Source organism: Prosopis cineraria, unplaced genomic scaffold, assembly GCF_029017545.1.
Source record: "Prosopis cineraria cultivar Desert tree isolate PC_DT_omini unplaced genomic scaffold, ASM2901754v1 PC1, whole genome shotgun sequence".
In the NCBI taxonomy this organism is placed as follows: domain Eukaryota; kingdom Viridiplantae; phylum Streptophyta; class Magnoliopsida; order Fabales; family Fabaceae; genus Prosopis; species Prosopis cineraria.
Genome location: NW_026555332.1, coordinates 52,744,893 through 52,767,062, shown reverse-complemented (window position 1 = coordinate 52,767,062; position 22,170 = coordinate 52,744,893). Strand labels below are relative to the sequence as shown.

Here is a 22,170-nt window from a genome sequence, read left to right as displayed (position 1 = left end):
TTAAACCCATAATTGAAAGTTATACATATTAATGGTGGTTGTTAGGCATTTATGTCCAAAAAATGAGTATTAATTATATGTTTTGAAGGTTGTTATGTGACATTGATGACCCTGAAGGAGTTAATAAAAGTTAATAAGCCCAATAGATAAGCTTAGAGGCTAGAAACAAGATCTTTGATATATTTTAAGTGTTGGAACAAAGTTTAAATTATGTAAATAATGATGGTGACCAGTTTGGATATGATCAATTATATATTAATCATTCATGCACTTGTTTGGCTTTACAACAAGCTTCAAAAGCATTAGGGGTAAATCTTTAACTATTCAAAGGTTTGAGGTAGGTGGTGAAAATTTATTTTGTGTAATTCACTATTGATTGATTTAAGTTTTCAAAATAATATATTTTGAACATAAGTATGTGAATTTCACAAAGTGTATGTGTCATTGATGAGAAAGAACCTAATAAGATGTTGCTGTTCTATTAGGATATGATTGTGTAGCTTGAAAAGGTGTGTGTAGATATATAATCTCAAGTATTCTGTTAGTTATACGAGTATCATTATTGTGAAGTGATTGAAAAGCACAATGCTTGTAAATATGGAAAATGTTATATATGAATGGAATATAATGGTGGTGTAATGAGATATGAAAATATGTGATGCTCACATGTAGCAGCGTGTTGTTATATTAAAAATAATAAGTTTGCCACCGTATACGTGCATGTGTTAAAATATGTAGGCACATTTCCTTGCATGATTGTATTGGTGAGAGTTTATCGAGGGAGATGAGTGAATAAAATTCACATGGTATTATACTGCTACCTAAGAGTGTTCAAAATCGATTCAAATCGAAAGGACCGATCCAAAATAACCTGAACTGAAAGAAACCGATCAAAACCAAATAATAATCAAGCTTGCTTCAATTTTTATGATATGAGAACCAGTTGGTTTGGTTCAAGTTCGGTTTTGAGTATAAGAAATCGAACCAAACCGAGCCAAACTTAATTAAAAAATATTACTTATTTATTTATTAAATATATAACTATTTATCTACAAGAAGCAATTTGTTTTGAATTTTTTATAGTAATAGATAAACATTTTTAAAGGACTTGAATAGAAATGCATAATATTAAATAATTATAATAATGATGCTATGACCATCATTTAATTATTTGCAACTTGAAAGCCTCAATATTCAATTTATCTACAAGAAGCATTTTGTTTTGAATTTTATATAATAAGTTTTTTATTATTTATTAAAATATAAATATATAGATAAACATTTTCAAAGGACTTGAATGAAAATGCATAATATTAAATAATTTTAATCTTAAAAACTTATATCAATTTTTATGATTAATTATCGTTATCGCATTGAAATTTTATTATATTTTTATACCTCTATTTATGAAAAAAAGGAGCCAAAAAGAATTAGATTTAATTTTAATGCATAGCACTATTATGAAGATGGGAAAAAAGGAAAAAAAATTTAAATAAGTGCATTGAAGTCCGATCCAAGATCAATTTTTAGCCAAAACCAAACCAAACCGAACCTATAAACACCCTTATTGCTGCCTTTGGTAATTGAAGGCAAACATTATCTTACTGTTTGTTGAGAGATTATCCTATTGTTTGTCAAATGACTCAAACCTAACCATCTCAACTTATTTGTTGATAAGACTAGCTTAGAGCTTACGATACATTGGGGATTTGAGAATGATAGAAGTCATGGTTTGATAATGAGTATGGTGATGCTTGATCGGGTCACTTCTCATAATTGGTGAGCTTGTGTAGTCTATTCATATGAATGGAACCCTATTTGATTTACAGCCCATGCTTTCAGTCAAAGGATATAAGGAAGAATTGGCCATGCATATTATTCGATATGTCACATGATTGTTAAATTTGTGACAAGTCGTAATTATTAAATTGCTACTGCCACATGTTTGTTAATATTATGGCAATGAGCATTAAATTGTGGCTGGCGAATATATGATGACTGTGCATGCGTGTGATATGTGATAAGTGTGTTTATATGGTTATGTACATGTATTCCTTATATATATACACGTTTAAAAGTCAATTGATATGCAATCACAAAGGATAAATGTACCTTGGTTATTAAGTGATTGTATCCATTCTCCTCTTTTTATATTTTTACTAGCTCTAGCTCGAGTACAAATAGGGGACAAAATTCAGAGGCTTAGGAATTTGATATTTCTATTATAAAGGCTCCTATTTTAATTTTATTTTGTGCAATTACAAAGATATTGCCAACTAGAAATATATTTTTGAGTATACTTGCACTGTAGCAATTATCATGGTTTGATTGTTGTATTTTAGGTCTTGGAACATTTGTATGTAAATTTGAATATTTTCAATAAAGTCAAAATACTAGTATAAATGTATTACATGTTGAAATGTTATAAACTTAAGGTTATTTTAATTAAATGCAATGCTATACCTCCTTTTTTATTTTTAATATTAAAGGTTTGGGGATTGAAAATGAAATATAGTTGTTATTATATGCATGTGGTGTGTTGCACAAATTATTCTAAGTCCATTAAGAATAGTTTAGGTGTTAGTTGTAGCTTTGGCGCATGTGTTTGGGTTCTGGATACTCTTATGATGTGAAAAGTATGAAAAAGGAAAAAAAAGTGTTTGGGTATCTAACTCATTTCTGTGAAATTTGTTGGAAGTAAAACTTGTGTCGTTAGTTAGTTTATGTAGAATGTTTCCTGTAGATACTTAGATTACCTCAATCGGATATTGGATGAAAAAATGAAACGCTATAGACATTGTCCCTAAGTGTTGTCATATGACAGCACAGTGCTATTAAATTCTGTGAAGCATACCATGATGCATGGCACCTAAGTCATGACACACGAAACGAAAAGGAATAAGCAGTAGGACATGCACATATGTTGCAGTGTGTCCCTCTGTCTTCATTTCCATTTGATATTTTTTTAGTTAGTTTTGAGTATTTTTTACTACCACATGGTATCCTATGTTTATACACTTATGCATATTTCATTTTTGACTTCATACAATCATGTTTGATTTGTTTTATAAAGTTTAAACTTGAAATCCTAATTGTTAAAAGAAATACTTTTAGTTTTTTAAAATACTTTTAAATGGTTAACCATGATTGGTTAATCCTTTTGGCCCTATTTAGTATATAGGTCTCAATCTAGAGGGATTGAGATTGGGAGTGGGAGTGAGATTAAAACTTGGATTGAGAGTGGGAATGAGGTCTTAAAATCATATTTGGTATAGAGTAATACTTGTAAGGAATACTTCCTTTTATTTTGTTTTATAATTAAATATAAATTATGAAAGGCTATAATACCCCTTGAAATTTTAAAAAAAATTGATTAGAAGCCCTTCGGAGAAGCCGTTGGTTTTAAAGCAATTTGAGATATTCTTCACGCACGTCCTTTTTCTGTTAATTCCTAAGCTTCTTGCTGTTCCTATTCATAGCAGATTTTTGTTCTTCGTTGTGTGCGACTAGTCTCTCGCCTCTCTCTCACAAGGACAAAGCCAGGCCTTCCTTTTACTTGCCTCAGTGATGCTCCCACCACTACATGGCCACCAAGTCCAGGATGTATTGGAACTCGTTGAACTTCAAGGGCAAGTGCAGTGACTTCATTTGGCGGATCGAATCTCGCCAAGGTCACTACTAGTGGAGGAGAGGCTTGGGTCGTTGGTCATCCTCCTTCTTCTCCCATCTTCGATCTCCTTCTCTCTTCAGATCTGGCGGTGGCACTGGTGGAAGATGGTATTGGCATCGATGGAGGATCGCATCAATATCAGTAGATAAGAGGGGCATTGGTGTGACTGTTGCTTGGTTTAAAAGTACATTGACTGAGTGAGGGCTGAGGGAGAGAGGTGAGGGTAATTTGGTCTGAAAATAATCAAACCTAGGATTAATTGTTCAATATAATAGGGGTGGTGGTATTAGGTAATCCCACCTAGGTAGAATTGAGATTGGGATTAAATTTCTCACTCTTTCATACCAGACATATAAAGGTGAGATAATTTTATCCCAATACCAGTCCCATACTCTCAATCCTTAAAAAGTTTAAAACAAGGCTGTTGAGTTAATTTCAATGATTACCAGTAATAGGCTTAGTTTATAACTAGATTAGTAAGGATGACCTTACAAAGTGAAATCCAATATATATATGAGTGTGAGAGAGGGGGAGAGAGAGAGATTAACTTTCATGTTATTAAAACTTAAAAAGTTTAAAACTATCCCCTCTCCTCACCTTCTTTCTCTCCATTAATCTCCCTTGCCTAATCCAAACACTCCTTTAGATGTGCTTTACGCTTTGTTTGGATGGGGAGAAAGCATGCAAGGACAGAAAATATGGAAGAAAACAAGAGGGAAAGCAACTTTTTATATGTTTGGATGAGGAAGAAAAAGTGGAGGAAAAAATAGGGTGCGGTGTAATATCTTCCTCCTTCTAACCCTTACTAACTCCAACATCTCAATTAATAAAGATATTGTATTAAGATAATTAATATAATACCAAGTTGTAAATGGCTATAAAAAGTTGGGATCTCAAGTTTTTAAAACTAAAACCATTTTTCAATGTCTTTAAAATAGACAAATCAGAGTTCACAGTTATGCAAAAGCATGTAATCATTTCAAACAATGGTGCATTTGCTAAAGAATCAAAAAATAAAGTGATTTTACAAAAACTGGGGCATATGTTATGGCTTGTTGAACATGCATTACAGCATGTTGACCTATGTGTCATGCTTTGTGGCTCGTGGCACCTTGCATCGCGGGGTGTTGCATGTGCCATGACAGCAACTTTTTGCTGTCAAATGATAGCTTCTGGGGCAACTTTCAATGCGCCCAATTCCTTTGTCCGATATCTGATTGATGCGAATTAGGTGTCTATAAAAAGCTCTTTACAAGCTCTAATTAATGGCATTAGTTTCATAATCAAATCATTACACATTTAAAATTTGGATATTCTTTTCAAAACTCACATTTTTTCAACATTTTTCTCAAAACTTAATGTCCAACTCATTTATCAAAAGCTGAAAGCCATTGACATCACTCAGACCACATGCAATACATCAAAACTAACTTGTGTAACACACCACATCATATTAAACACTTATAATTTATGATTTCAATACTTAACCCCTTGATTCAAAAAACATAAATAGGGGGAATTCAAATAATCTTTCCATCAAATAATTCATAATCATGGCACAATATACCTAACTCTTACTTGCATAAGTATTTTAATCCCATCACAGATATCACATTTCATAAATTCACTCCCTGGGGCCTAAAATACACAATTCACAAAACACATAATGTAAGTAAAAATCAAAATGGACTATTTCTAGTTAGCAATTTCAAATTGTCACATACATATAATGACTAAAAAATGAAGAGACCTACTAAATAGGATCACAGTCTTAAGCCTCTCGTTGCTTTCCTTTATTCGATCCTCTTGAGCTATTCCTTATAATATTGAAGATAGTAGGGTGAGTACAATTACTTAGTAATCAAGGTCTAATTAACTTATACTAATATATGTCAATTAATTTAAATGCAAGTGGCAAATATAATCAATTCTCCAAACCATGTAAAACATTTAAGAGCATAAATTCATATTTTTAGGCATAATAGCATATATTTAGGAAATAATGCTTTTTAACAACTTCTATATAAAAGAGGGTTTGTCATACAATCAAATGATATATATTCAAAAGTGATTAAAACTCAATATATGATTATCATCATTAGGGTCATAGTATAGATAACCATGTGTCCTTACTCACTATATACATAATCACACCTCTCTTATTTCTCTGACATGAACCCATGGGCTATAGTACACTGGGATAGTCTTTAATTCGAGACTTCCCTAGCCTAAACACTTATGAGGAGATTACCTGGCTAAGGCTTACCTAACTCATTTGTGAAACATGATTTTCCCCATTTTCTCACATTATGGGATGTCATTCTTTCTAAACTAGCTTCCTTATTGAATCAGTGGATAGCTAGCTAGGTTCGAATTCCTCGTTGAACCAGTGGGACAGTTTCTCATTAAACAAGCAGAATAAAAGGTATATAAACAATATGGGCAAGCCATGAACTTGAATGAGAGCTCTATCATGTGAATTTAATTCTTTACACCTCTTCCTAGGCGAACTCCCGCCTCTCATGATCATGCAATGCATATATTATGTGATATTTCAAGGCATGTATTACTCAATGTCAAGCATGCACAAACACATCATTGTACACAAAAATCACATCAACAAATACCATACAATCATTGAACTCCTCATATTTATTAAACTCATTAACTTTACTTTTCATTAAACTCCATGTAACCAATTTCACTGAACTCCATCATTTTGCAAATTATTAATCTCCTTATAATACATACACTCATAAAACCTCATTGACAATAAATCATTGTACTTCACTAAACACAACATCGTTGGACTCCTATATCAATCAATCAATCATTTAACTCACAATTCACATCATTGAACTCCTAATTGCACAAATTATTACACTCTATATTTTTGTAATAATTGTACCTCACTCATTGAAAATTATTGAACTTCAAAATTTCAAAATCAATGAACTATATTAAATCACCACTTCAATAGTAGACTCTTTAAACAAAACAAGCCACATTTATATTTTTATAAAATCTCACACAATTCAATTATCAAATATTAATCGATAAACAAATTAACATATAAAAGTACAAAATAAAATTTCTTTGATTATCTCAAAACTTTGAAAGATCAAATATTTTACCCCTCAAATACTCACTCTCAAAGCTTCCAAAAAGCTAGAATGGTGCCAATAAGGTTGCTTTACAAGCAATCACAATATAATTCATCAATATTCACATTTGGGTTAATTTTGACTAATAATTCAACACTTCTTAATGCTCTAGATTCATTATTGACTCATATAAAAGTACGCATAGGGTTTCTTAGCTTCCTTTAGTCTTCAATAATATCATTGAGCCCTCTAATAGTTATTAATGGGACCACATTGCCTTAACTAACACATATATGAGAATTTTTGGACAATTAATGCCCTTCAACTATCAATCATCATATCTCCATAAATATTGAGTTTCATTAACTCAATTTAGTCTCATTAATTCTATTTAAGTCAATGGGTTTAGACCCATAGCCTATATAGATCAAAAATTATTATTATCAATTAAACCCTAACTTTTACCATTGAGAAAATAGAAGAAGAGATAAGGATTTAAGGAAGCTTACCCTTAATATTTATGAGCTCCAAAATACTCCCAATATTCAGATTCTTTATGTCCTAATACTGCTCTCTCATTGCGCTCTTGTATTTCTTTGTTCTTCCTTTATTTTCTACTTTATTTCACAAATTTATGATAGTAGGAAAGTAACCATGCACCACGGTGCATGGCACAGAGAGCATCTCCCAAGTATGTTGCCATATATTTGTTGTGGCAGCTTATTCACAAGCTGAGGCATGTGGCATAGAATCTCCTCTTTTAGATTTCTTTCTCTTTTATTCTTGAATGACGTAATTCTCTTTTGAACCTGCATTTAAGGCTGAAATTAAAATAAAACATGCCCATTAGGCCTCTCTTGCCACACACCTTGCTAAAACACTCAATTAATCTAATTGGGCATAATTGGTCCAGTTTAAAATTGAGGATGCTAGGTGTGAGACTCACTATATATTCTCTCTAAGTTTTCTCTCTACAAATGGAGAGATTTTAGGAGGAAAATGTCCATTCTACACCCACCCTTCTGTTTATTTGTGCAGGAGGTTTTGCTTGATCATCTTCTACTCTCTATTTTTTGCCTTAGGATATCATCTCCCTAACTCACACTATATTTGCTATAATTATCATAAAAATAATTTAACGTTGATTCACATAATTTTTAATTATAAAAGTCTTTGACTTAAAAAGTAATGACCTTACATTGCTTTGTCTTGGTACTGTGCATGTCTTTATCTTCTATGTAAACTACATATTTTTATAGATGTGTGCCTTTCATAGTTTTATTTCATTATGTATACATAATTTATTTTCTATGTTCTCACTATCAAACCATGAGTTGAATTGAAATTTATTTATTTATTTTATTATATTTAATTTTTAAAAAATTTCCACTTTTTAATTTTGTAAATAAAAATAACATATTTTTACTAAATTGTTTGGTTTTAAAATATAATAACATGAAAGTATTTTCTACCAACTAATTTAATTTTAAATTATTTTGATGATGTTAATTTTTATATAATGTTTACTTTCAATATATTTATATATATATAATCACATTGAACACACACACACACACACACTGATATAAGGTTATCATAGTTATTATGACATTTGCTCTTTTTTTTTTTCCTTTCTTATTTTCTTTTGTCTATCTATACATAAGGAGTGATAATATTTTATTTTTAATTTTTTTGTCATTTTTTTTAAACTTTTTTTCCTATCCAAATGAAGGGTTAGATTTTTAGGTTAAGGGTCAATTTTGCTCTTGAAGTATACGTGAAAGGTAACAAATATCTCTAAACTCAACTTGGGGTCAATTCTGTCCTTCAACTTCAAAAATTCTGTATTTCTTCATCCTGCCATTTCTGCCGTTCTTTTTCCCTCCATTAGTAGGGCCTATAATTGAATTTTTAATATTTGTTATTATAAAATATTTAAATAGGTCTTACCAATCATTTTTTAATATTTTTTCCTTCTCTCTTACCTTTTTCCCTCTCTCCCTTTGCCTTTGAAAGCTCCTTCATCAACTATAGCTTTAGCACTGTCTCTATAACTTACACTATCAAAGATTTATGCAATGTTCAATTTCTAAAAGAATACACTTGATGTGGCAAAGGTGATGAAGGGAAACTATGATTCTTGCACTGTCCCTTCTTCTTCTTCTTTTTCACCAACTTCTCCTCTATCATCATTACTACCTTAATTGTCGCAGGGAATGAATCGTCCGGACAGGAGTCTTTGTTGAGGGTAGGATCGAGAAGGAGTCACCAAAGTTGTTGTTAATGGGAAGAGAGAGAGGAAATGAAGGGCAGAGAGGGAATGGAGAAACCATGCAAATTATCAAGGCTTATCAAAGATCTTGTATTAGGTCGGATGAGGATGAGGGAGATAGTTAACAGTGAAGATTGAAAGAGGATAGGAGATGCTTGACTTGCTGGTTTGCTCTACACAGCCACTTTCTCTCTCCTCCATTCACTTCGTTTTTCTTCTACTCCTTACTGAACCAGTTCTCTCCTTCTCTCTCGCGTTCATAACCAGTTTAAGGACTCAACTCATTAACTTTCATGCCGGTTCTAGAAGTTAACAATAATGCTGCCTCAATTCCCCTTTACGCTACTCTCAAGCATGTTATGCTGTTTTTCTCTCATCTCTAGTATTTCACTACATTGGCATCTTCTTGTCTTCGAGGAATGTGAAACATTGACTACCCCTTTATGCCACTCTCACGTGTGCTATGCTATGATTTCTTCCTTCAAAGTCATTTTTAAGAGTGTCGTAAGGAAGAAAATCACAGAGGAGTTCTCATGCGTTCCCTATATCATTAGGCTATTGAACTGTCTCCTCTTTACTTGGCATGGATTGCATGTTGTGAGCTGCAAATGGGAAAATTTCCCTCTGGTTATTGTTAATGGCATCGGGATAGCCTTTAAGCCATCTTATGTTCTTATCTACTTCTGGTATGCTTCATCTTCATGGGGTTTAGCCACTAAGGAACAAGATCATGGGACTGACTCTGATAGCCACGATGTCGGTGCCGCTATGTGCACAAGATTACTATAAGAGATAAGCATCACATATATCATGAAGAAGCTGCTTAATAACAAGAGATGAAGATGGAGACAGAGAGTATGTGTATCATAAAGAAGAAGAGATGGAGACGCGGTGAGAGATGAATGGATGAGAGGCGGAGAGATTTTTATATTATAAATATGTAATGGTGGAACCTACTATATAATATTTTATAATTAAAAATATTAAAAAAAATAAATGTGGAACCAAATAACAGAAAAAGCGTTCGACTTAATGCCAGGAGCATGGCTAGTAAATTTTTTGAGATTGAGGGATAAAATTAACCTCAAGTTGAATTTAGGGTCATTTATGATCTTTTCTGTACAATTGAGGAACAAAACTGACCCTTAACCCTATATTTTGTAATGCCAAACCAAATAAGACACATTATTTGATTGGTGCTAAAATTTCAATGACATGCTTATCATCCAGTGAAAACAAGACATATGGAGTGGGAGTTATGAGATATCATGCATGGACCAAGTATATTATGTTATAAATGTGTCTAATAAAAACATATCATGATACACTCATCGAATATCTTGTTATTTTTAATAATTTTATTTTGAAATAGAGTAATTTTTTAATTTTTTATCTTTTATTTTTATATTATCATTAATGATAAATTAATTTATATTTAATTATTTATAATCATATGATATAGCATAATTTTATTGGATAGAATATAAAAGACTTTATTTGTAGGGTCCATGCAAAATATTTTTTATTAAAAGAATGAGTACCATTTGCGTCTATTTACATCACACGTTTATATTTTCCCTTCAATAATATATATTTTTTAGCTGCAACAAGTTTTTAACATGGTTTTACTGTTCATGCAACATTTTATTATGGTAATCTATTTCAATATGAGAAAAAAATTTAAGAATCACAAGTGTGCGTATATTTTACAAGTTTAACGTATAAACTATTTGGTCAAAAAAAGGTATAAACTATTACAAATTTTAAAATTATTTGAGGACTGATTGATATTTAATAACACAAAAAAAAAAAAAATTGCCTGCCTAAACATCAATCTTTCTCATACTTTTCATAAGTTACATTCTTTTTTTTTAAATTCTTTTTATACAAGTTACTTTCTTTTAATTTTTATAATTTTCAACATAAAATTTTAACAAACCCTCTAGTAAACTAAAGATATAACATTTTAATTTTTAATTTTTTTATATTAAATTGTTCTCTTTTAAATGTAAAATAAAATTAAAAAATAATTTAATGTTAAAGTTAAAATATATTTTAATCCTTTAATTTTATATAAAGTTTTAATTTGATCCTTTATTATTATAAAATACCTTTTTAATTCTATAACTTTAATATTGTTAATTTTAAATAATTATTTTTATATTAATTATTGTCATTTTAAAAAAATAAATTTAATATATTAATATTTAATAATATTTTATTAATATTTAAAAATTTAATATAAAAATTATTAAAATAAAATTAATAATATTATAATTAAAAAATTTAAAAAATATTTTATAAAGTTAAAAAATTAAAATAAAATATTGTATTAAGTTAAAGGATAAAATATATAATATAATTTAATTTTAAAATAATGGAATGGGAGGATTATTTCGACCCACAACGAAAGTCGTGGTTGTAGTCCAACACCAAGGAAAATATTTTTCCAGATAAAGTGGGGAAAAGGGTTTTTCTTCTGCACAAGTACCCAAGTTGGCATCGATTTGTGTTGCAAGCCAGAAGCCGCGTAGAAACTGGAAAAGTGATACGGAAGACGAAAGGGGTATTAGGGTTTTGGGAATTAATGATGGATTTGGCGGCGCCGAAGAAAGAACTTGATCCCAACAATGCTACCAATGACACCAATAACAATAGTAACACTGTTAATCCTCAAGAAAACCCAGATTCGTCGCCTTCATTCGCGTCTGATAGTAACAATAACCCTGATAAAGGAGCTGAAGAACGCCAAGCTCGTGACCTTAAAGCCGGCCTTCATCCACTTAAGGTTTTTCTTCTCTCCCTCTCATACTTTCTGTTTGAATATTTGCTGTTTTTTTTTTCCCATCCCTGGAAATGACGTTGGAATTGGTCGAACTTCATTAATTTTGTTTAAGACGCGTAGCCGAGGTGTTCTGCTCTCTCAAGATATGTTCACCAGTTTTTAACTCTGGACCCTTACTCATTGTTCCTTTTACCTTTAGGTAGCTGTTCATAGATTTCTCTTGAAGTCTGCATTGATTGCTGATTTCACTTTCACTTGTTATATAGCTTTTTCTATAAATGTTTCTGTTTATTACAAATCCCTCTCTTTTCTTGTCTACCGGTATCTGTTGACTGGTTTTTCACTTCTTATATCATCAAATGTTGTATAGTCGATTCGACATTTTCATTTTGGTGCTTAAAATCTTACTTGTCTTTTCTCTCAAATGTATAAACCACCAGCCAAGTTATCTCCTTTGTGCGATTTCTCTTTCATTTTCATTTTGGTTTTTAATTTTATCTCTGGGTTCAAAATCTTTCAGGTTAATCTAAAGATTGGTTTTAATTCTAAAAGGAATGACAAAATATTAATGATTTTGTTCGATAGTTTCTCTACATTATAAGTGTATGTTGATGCTTTAGTTTATTTCTCTACGTGACATTCTCATTTATCTCTTGATGGCTTTTCCTCTGATTAGCACAAATTTGTATTTTGGTACACTCGCCGGACACCTGGAGTTCGAAATCAGACATCGTATGAGGACAACATAAAGAAAATTGCTGATTTCAGTACGGTGAGATTTGCTATATTGTTGGATCAGTAAACTGCGGCTGAATTCTCGCTTAATTGTTAGCTGCCATTCGTGGGACATTCTTTTGATTTGTTATAACTGTTATTTGTATGTAGGTTGAAGGATTTTGGGTCTGCTATTGCCATCTTTCTCGCCCTTCTTCTTTGCCAATTCCAACGGATCTGCACCTCTTTAAGGAAGGAATTCGCCCTTTGTGGGAGGTAGATCTTAAGAAGCTTTACCTTGGAGTTTCATTTTCAAATGATTGAAAATTTATTCTTCTCCCCTTTTTAGATGATTTGCTCCACTATCTGGCCAAAAATAATTTGCCCATCAGTGTAAATTTTCAATGAAAGCACTATTTTTCTTTTCAGGATTCTGCTAACTGCAATGGTGGAAAGTGGATTATACGATTCAAAAAGGTTGTGTCAGGTCGTTTTTGGGAGGACTTGGTAAGTAAAAGTCTTTTTGTCTGATAATTTCTTTCCTTCTTTTGCTGATAAACAATGATGGTTTGGCGTGGTGGTACTGTAGTTGTCTATAGGGTTGAGGAAGGATTTGAACTTAGATCTCAATCGAGGACAAGGTTAACAAAATACTGATGATTATGAGGACGATGACAACGACGACTTTTTAATTGATCCAAAATTTGAAGGAATTCAGATTTTATCATAGTTCTCTATTGCATGCTTCCTAAGTTCCCTCTCACATTTAAACCACTTCACTCTAAATGGTAGGCGCTCTGCTTGGATTTCAAAATCATTACTTTGAGTAATGCTTTCTAAGTTCTCACTAATGGGATACCTATTACTGGACCCATCTTTGCAAAATGATGTTCAATTCGCGCTTTACGCTAATTTTGTAAATCCTATGATAAAAGGGAAATGCCATTTAAAAAAAAAAAGCGATATGCTATTATCCTGATTGAATGCATTGTTCATATTGTTAATTCAAAATATTTTTAGTTTTTAGACCGTGGCCCCTGTCAAATGCATACATTTCAGTTCTCTGTATAATGTTTATGGTATACAGACCAACCCAATCCCTTTTGGAGTCTATCTTGCTTGGTGATATGTGATTCCAGGATTCTCATATTCAATTTGTATTTAATTTTGTCCTTGGACTCCAAGTCATTGACATAGTGCCATGTCTGTTTCAAGATTTCATTTGTTACTGGAGATTAAGTTTGTAATAGACTGATAATAGTATGTGGCTGTAAGTGCAGGTTCTTGCTTTGGTGGGTGACCAACTGGATTATGGAGACAACATATGTGGTGCAGTTCTAAGCATTCGTTTCAATGAGGATATATTGAGTGTCTGGAATCGCAATGCATCTGATCATCAGGTTGGCATTATCACTCTGATATGTGAACTTTTAACGCCAATATCTCCTGGAATAAGTGCTTGTCTCTAATAGTTTTTGGGGTTTTTCATGTCAGGCTGTAATGGCTCTGAGGGATTCAATTAAACGTCACTTAAAACTTCCTCATAGCTATGTCATGGAATACAAGCCTCATGATGCCTCCTTGCGAGACAATTCATCTTACAGAAACACTTGGTTGAGAGGATAGTGGGGATCTAAGTACAAGCCCGAAGCCTCGTAACATTTTGTCAAGGGCATGCTCCTGGTGCTTTTTTACACTGTCGTCACTGTCACTAGGTACTCATGGGCTACAGTTTCAGTTGATGATAGTTTTGGGTGCGTCAGTGCCGCTGTGTGTTTTGAATACAAGTGTATGAAAGCAACAATTGTCATTAACTGTACTGCAGAATTCGGTCCTCTGCTTTTCCTCTCTCTGTGTTTTCTGTGTTATACCCAGAGAAAATCTTACAGAAATTAAAAAGGAAAGGGAGAAAGTGGGAGCTCCTTGTTAGGTTCCAGAATGACTGAGATTTGCGAGCAATGGTGAGGCAGCAGAGAAAGTGCGTTAGAGGTTCTGGACTCTGTATTTCATCTGTAGTTATTTAGTTCATGACTGAGTCTTTCCATGTAAATAAATTGCAGAGGGTCTGCTTCATAGTATGTTTACGGTTGTGGGATGGAGTCATGGCTTTCGGTCGGCTGGTAAATTAATTTGTAGCGGATATTGATGGATCTTTGACCCTTGAAATGAATAGATTGCGTTAGTTTTCAAAACTCAAAAAGGGGGCAACAAAAAAAAGAAAAACCTGGGGATTTTTTCCTCCTGGGGCGGGGCTATTGGAACTCCTCATGTGAAAAAAGGGTGGATTTTAAACTTTTAAAGAGGAATGATGTTCTGTGCAGCTGTTTTAAATTTGATAGTTTTGTATGTCTTAGTTTAAAAATATTGTTCTAAATTGAATGCTAATTGGGTGGTAACTTTGTCAAAAATGGAAAGCCGTTAATGCCCGCTGCAATTTAAAAAAAAAAGGTGCAATGACCATTAAATTTTGGGAAGGAAGTACCTTCTAAAGAGGTTTTCAGGATTTATTCTTGGGATATTGGAACTCCTCACGTAAAAGAACAGGTAACTCGGGTGAAAAAAAGATGTTAAATAGTACAATAAAATTTGCTACTGTTAGTGTATGGCTGGAATTTTTAAACATACTTGCACTCTCTTGTTTTTATTATAGGATAATTTTTATAAAAATTTTTAGTTCTTAATGTAAAATATTTGATGTAATATTAATTATATTTATTAATATTATTTTTATTTAAATTTATTAACTCAAAAAAAATGTAATGTAAATTTAAAATTTTTTATTTAAATAAAAAGAAAATTAAAAATTTATTCGTTTTGAGATAAATTTAATGTCTTAACTACTTTTCTTCTATTGGTGTGATTAGATGCATCCATCTAATATAATAAAGATGAGAGGGAGTGTGTATATATATATATATATATATTTTTTTTTTGACAACCCTAGAGAGTATTCTGTATTCTATGATCATGTCAATATGCTATTTATCTTCACTTGGTGCCTTGGAGATACTCTTGGCAGGAAAAAATGTCAGACATTAACTGCACCCCCTTTTCCTTTCCTTCATCCATCAATGGATTCCAGACTTCAACCCCTCTTCCTTTCCTCTGTTCCCAAACGACAATGATCCCCACTCCCAATTGCTCCTCCCCATATCCCATGTGTTGTCTAACACCACTTGTTTATTTCTATTGCTACCTCGAAACTCTTACCCAATAATGATACATATCCCCATGCTATTTTTGTAAAAAATAAAATTTATTTTGAAATTTCTGATGAGCAAGAGTTGGTTGAAACTGACTTTATATCTCCGTCTAATCCAGATCTAATAAATGAATGATGATAGCCTCACTCCAATTTGGCACGTGGCATACGTAGGGGACGACCCATGGTGTGATCAGTATTGAACCAGTGTTGAGAATTGAGATATTTCAGGAACGAAGATAAGGTCCATAAGTATGACGACGACTTATGTGGCTCGCTGGCGTGACAATGATTTAAGCACTCTCATATGCTTTAAAGTTTTCAAAAAGCTAGAAACGACAAAATTTAGGCATTGACACTAATTTTAAGCCCTAGTTGCAACTGATTTCCCTAATTCATAAAAACTCCTTCAAATTCCCCTCAACCACCACTATGCTTGTTAGTTATTGGTGTTATTCTATTATTGTTGTTGAGGTCTAATAATGTCGAGTGGAATTAAATTACCGAAACTTTCCTTACCATTGTGTCCTGCCCTTCTACTTTCAGAAATAGAATGTTACAGCACAAGCTACAACGGACAAGATTAAGCAGTTCAGACATAGAATGAATGTCACAAAGCTTCCAGGTTTTATTGTTCATGCTCTAGAGTGAAATCTAGCTCTTAAGTCTCAAATTTCAACAGGTCTGTGAAAAAGCCTCAGAATCATTATGATCTATATCTCTCCCATCCTTCACTTATCTCTGGAAGGGGTAATATTAAATAGAATTGATAATTTAGACCAGTCAGTTCAATAAACTAGAACTTATAAAAATTTATGTAGTCAAGATCGGCTTAAATATTTTTAAGCTTCAAACTTATTTAGTCTGGCATGAATTTTTTAAAAAAATCATTTTAAAAATAATTATAATTTGTATTTTAAAATTAATTACGTTATTATAATCAAAAAAATATAAAATATGCTTTTTGTAATATTTAAAAATGTAGAAGACTCAATTTTTTTTTAAAAAAATTGTAGGTCTTAAATTTTAAAAATTAAGATTCAAATATATTTTAAATATCTTTGTAAATATATTTTATAAGTTTAAAATAATAAAAATAAAAACAATATTAATATTTTAATTTATTTAAAAAATATTTATATTAATGTATTCAAATATATAATCTCTTTTTGACCAAAAAAAAAATATAATCTCTTAACATTTAATATTATATATATATATATTTAAAAAAATTAAAATACTATTCAAGTATTTGGATTTTGGAACTAAGTCCAAACTTGGGCTTCACCAAAGTTTTTAAGTTAAAAATATAATATTATTAAGCTCGTTCTTACTTGTTTTTTTGAATTTATTTAAATTTGGCTTGAATTACTAATTTTTCAAATATTGAGTGGGTGTATTATTTTATAAATTATTTCTGAAAGATTGAAATATAATATATATATATATATATATATCAACAAAAAAAAACAAAGATTAGAAAGGTAGCAGCCGAAAAAAAAGAAAAAAAAAAAAGAAAGCTTTACTCGACTTCCAAAATGGATCAAAATAAAAATCACAAAAAGTTGGCGCCAAGCCTTGGACCCACTTTAATTTGTAATTTTTCGCCGTTCATTAATTATTAAGTAAGGGATTGAATTGACGGTTAGAGATTGGGCTTTTCTATTTTCCTTTTTCTCTTTGCTATTTATTTATCATCGTGACCATTGGCCATCAGGCCTCGACTCGCTGTGAACGTCAAAGAAGGAAAAAAAGGAGGTCTCCCTCTCCCTCCCTCTCTCTCTCTCTCTCTCTGGTTTACTCTGCCATTCATATTTTTCCAGTTATATATATATATATATATATATATATTGTAACAGAGGGAAAAAAGAGAGCTACGAAAGAGGGGGAAGGATGAGAGAAATAATAAGTATTCATATTGGTCAAGCTGGAATTCAGGTGGGGAATTCATGCTGGGAGCTTTATTGCCTTGAGCATCAAATTCAGCCTGACGGCTTGATGCCCAGGTATATTTCTTTTTGTTTTCATTTTGTTTGTGGGACGTTATGCGCCTAAATGCTTCTCTAGCGATTGGAATTCTCGTACTGTTTTACATGATCAGAGTCTTTTACTTCCGTAGAAATACGTTCTTCTGGTTAATTTTGGATGTCATCTTTTTTTTTTTTTTTTTAGCTCTGGTGTTTAATTTTCTAGTATATTTCGTTTTTATTTTCTTTGTGGTTCCCAAAACATTAAAACCTCAACGAATCAAATTTTTGAACTTGATCTTGCTTTAATTATCGAATTTAGTTCTTCATTTTGACGGTTACCCCGTAAAATAACGTATCTCGCTCATCTTTGTTTCTTAATTATTAAGTTTTCTGATCCTCCTGTATTCGTTTTATCTCTCTATGATAATTTCTGTGGAGTAACATACTAATGCATATCAAGCAATTGACGCTGGTTTTTTTTTTTTTTAAAACCATATTTCAACTCTGTGATTTCGCTTCCCATAACTTGTTGTTTCTAATTATGACGGTGTTTCACGGTATTGGTATTATTTACCGAAGTGCTTCTTGAATTGAGATACATACGTTAAAAAAAAAAAAAGGATTTGGAATTATTCCTATCTTAACGATTATGAATTTACTTTTGAAGCGAACACTATTGTTCCTATTCATGAACTGAAAAGAAAATTACTAGGTCCCTCATTTCATGGGTAAAAGAGCAGAAGGAATGTAACGGAAATAAGTAAAAGAATTCTCATTTGTAAACTTCTTCTGTTTCCTATTATCACGGGAATATAAATCTTGTCATTGATTTGTAGCTTCAGTTAGCTAAAATAAGTGGACTGTTGGTGAGATCTTAGATTACAATGCAATTTGGGGGATCGAGTGGTTTCATCCTTTAAATTTTGATTACCTTGAAGAATAGAACCTTATTTTTAACGTACCGTGGTATTGTTTTTCCCTCTCTTCTTGGCCAAACAATGTTCATTTACCTACTTGCAGTGATTCCTCCGTTGGCGTCGGAGATGATGCTTTTAACACTTTCTTCAGTGAGACTGGATCTGGCAAACATGTGCCAAGGGCTGTATTTGTTGATCTGGAACCTACTGTTATTGATGAAGTGAGGTCCGGTCCTTACAGGCAACTCTTTCATCCTGAGCAACTGATTTCTGGCAAGGAAGATGCTGCTAATAACTTTGCTAGGGGACATTACACTGGTAGCTCGATTTCTAACCCAGCCTTACCCAGGTCTAAATTTTCTATTACCTTGTTTGACTGAACAGTGCCACTTATTGGCTTATCTGTGCTGCAGTTGGAAGGGAAGTTGTTGACCTATGCCTTGATCGTGTGAGGAAATTAGCAGACAATTGCACTGGTTTGCAAGGGTTCTTAGTTTTCAATGCTGTTGGTGGTGGCACTGGTTCTGGTTTGGGATCATTGATCTTGGAACGATTATCTGTAGATTATGGGAAGAAGTCAAAACTTGGCTTTACCATTTATCCTTCTCCTCAGGTGCTTGCTTAAAATCCTTAGCAAATAAGAATAGAAGAATATAATTTCTTTGTGGAGCATCAAATACTGCTTAACAACTTAACATTTCACCCTGTGCTTACTGACCTTTTTAATTCATAGCATAATCTTTTAATAATTACATTTCTTCCTTGCCTAGGGAAATTCTGAAGGAGACTTCAGAGATATATTAGAGGATATCCTGATAGCAAAAATTTCATTTACACACACACACACACGCTGTAAGGAAATAATATTGGTATCTAGAAGGTTAAACTTATTCAAGCAGTTTTCCCATTATTGCCTTATCTTTAATGAGTGACTTCTTAGAAAACTTGATGCATGTTTTATGCTTTCTTATGTATTTGTTACTTGTTATTTGTGATTGTGTCATTATGCTTTAATAGTTGATGCATAATGTGGATTGTCCTAACAGTACCACTATAACTATTGTAAATGCAGATATCTACTGCAGTCGTTGAACCTTACAACAGTGTCCTTTCCACTCATTCTCTTCTTGAGCACACTGATGTGGTTGTGCTTTTGGACAATGAAGCTATATATGACATCTGTAGAAGATCATTAGACATAGAGAGGCCAACCTACACGAATTTGAATCGCTTGATATCTCAAATTATCTCTTCCTTAACCACTTCCTTGAGATTTGATGGTGCAATTAATGTAGATATTACTGAGTTCCAGACCAACCTTGTGCCATACCCTCGGATCCATTTTATGCTCTCATCTTATGCTCCTGTAATCTCTGCCGCAAAAGCTTACCATGAGCAGCTATCAGTTCCCGAGATCACCAGCGCTGTCTTTGAGCCATCAAGCATGATGGCTAAGTGTGATCCAAGACACGGCAAATACATGGCATGCTGCCTGATGTATCGTGGAGATGTTGTGCCCAAAGATGTGAATAGTGCCGTTGCTACTATCAAGACAAAGCGGACCGTTCAGTTTGTTGACTGGTAATTGAAATTCCCTGCCTAGTGGTTCTGTTTCTGTTGTTGTCATTCTATCTTTCCGATCACTTACGTACTAAGGCTTTTCTTGTTCCTGCTATATACCAATTGCTTAAACAGAAAAATATTCCTCTGTTGGGGCAGGGAAGAGGAGTACATAATCTTTGGACTTGAAATTCTCTTTAACGTTCTCTGAAGGCTTGATTTTCGTGACTACTTGTAGGTGTCCTACTGGTTTCAAGTGCGGTATCAATTACCAGCCTCCAACAGTGGTGCCTGGAGGTGATCTTGCCAGGGTGCAGCGTGCGGTCTGTATGATAAGCAATAACACAGCAGTGGCTGAGGTTTTCGCTCGTATCGACCACAAATTCGATCTGATGTATGCTAAGCGAGCATTTGTCCACTGGTATGTGGGTGAGGGAATGGAAGAAGGTGAATTCTCAGAAGCCCGTGAGGATCTTGCTGCTCTTGAAAAGGACTACGAAGAAGTTGGGGCAGAAGGCCTGGAGGAGGAGGAAGAAGAAGGTTTCTGATATCAAATCTTTCCTTCAGCATTACCCACCTACATCTCTTTTCTTATCCCTCTGTATTGTATCTCTAACACTGCACTGCCTATTCTTGCCGATGTTTGTAGTGTTGTGGCTTTTTTATTAAAACATGATTCCCAATTAGAGATTTGAGATCATTTATCTCCATGATGCATGATGGCAGTTTTAGAATCAAATTGCTTGCTTCTACTGGAAATTAGATGTGTAACTTTGCTGTTGTAATAACAGTAAGGTTGGAAGATGATCGACATTTCGGCCCAGAAAAAAAGATGACCGACATTAATATAAAAGGCAAAATTTATAATAAGCCCACAGATTATTAAAAATATACGTGTTTTAACATCAATTTAATAATGAATTGTTGAATGAACAGGTGCTACTATGTAGGGTCACTTGGTCATTGTAACTCTTTGGAGAGCCATACATTTGTGGAGTCTGGGACATCTATGAAATTGAATAGGTTCAATACGTTGTTCCATAATATTTATTGTTAACTTATTCTTTTAAAATTTCGGTTCCTAAATGTCACTTTTTTTTATTGTTAAAAAAAATATGATGTTATGTCATTTACAATTTAAATACGGGTAAAGAAGTAAAAAAAACTCACAAAGTGATCAATTAGGGGCACTTAGTATTTTAAAGTGAGAAAATGATATAAATACTCATAATATTATATGAGTAAGTGAAAAAATAATTAAATTATTAATTTTGACCTAATGTTGTTAACTTTAACAGTTAAATGCAAATTATACATGTCACGTGTCAGTCTTTATTGATGTAGACTAATAAATGGACAAAAATACTTACGAAGTTGTTGTCAGGAGTAAAAATACCCATAACATTATCAGCATTGGTGTAAAAGTGATTAATTCATCAAATCTCTTAAATGTTGATCGATTAGTTGACACCTAAGCAAAAATTGATCCTTTTTTTGCTGATATAAACAAAAAATATTTTCAGATGAATTTTTTATAGAGGTTGATCAGTCATCATATAAGGTACTCATAATGTTACTTTAGTAGGTGTAATAATGACCAATCCATCAAAATTCATGCCATATGTTTTCTTTCCATTGTCACATATCTACCCCCTTCGTTCTCTCTCTCTTTTCTATTTTTCTTGTTTGTAAAACTTGAGATTCAACATAGTAAAATAGTTGTACACAATCAAAGATTGAGACTGAGCACACCTCCTACGCTGCCTTACCTTACGAACACTATCACAATCTTAAACAATTTTATTTATGATAGGTTCAAAATTTTCAAATGGTTTTCACCATTGCTGCAAAAAAAATAAGCAATTTAATTTGATATTCAGTTAAAATGATATTTTCTCATATGATATTTATACAATGATCGATTAACCTCTAGAGAATTTTATTTGGGAATATTTTTTGTCTATATCAATAAAAAC

General features: G+C 32.5%; 2 protein-coding genes across 2 annotated transcripts; both read left to right on the top strand.

Moving 5' to 3' along the window:
* The first annotated feature begins 11,488 nt into the window (after nt 1-11,488).
* LOC129286248 (eukaryotic translation initiation factor NCBP-like) lies at nt 11,489-14,845 on the top strand. The gene is made up of 6 exons (XM_054922255.1): nt 11,489-11,834; nt 12,508-12,603; nt 12,717-12,821; nt 12,975-13,052; nt 13,826-13,945; nt 14,040-14,845. Exons 1-6 carry the CDS (start codon nt 11,634-11,636, stop codon nt 14,169-14,171), a joined length of 732 nt encoding a protein of 243 aa, XP_054778230.1. The 5' UTR covers nt 11,489-11,633; the 3' UTR covers nt 14,172-14,845.
* Nucleotides 14,846-17,491: 2,646 nt separating this feature from the next.
* LOC129316604 (tubulin alpha-5 chain-like) lies at nt 17,492-20,953 on the top strand. Its single transcript, XM_054961021.1, has 5 exons — nt 17,492-17,753; nt 18,738-18,952; nt 19,048-19,247; nt 19,707-20,215; nt 20,433-20,953. The coding sequence occupies exons 1-5, from the start codon at nt 17,641-17,643 to the stop codon at nt 20,740-20,742; spliced, it is 1,347 nt and encodes a 448-aa protein (XP_054816996.1). The 5' UTR covers nt 17,492-17,640; the 3' UTR covers nt 20,743-20,953.
* Nucleotides 20,954-22,170: the final 1,217 nt, after the last annotated feature.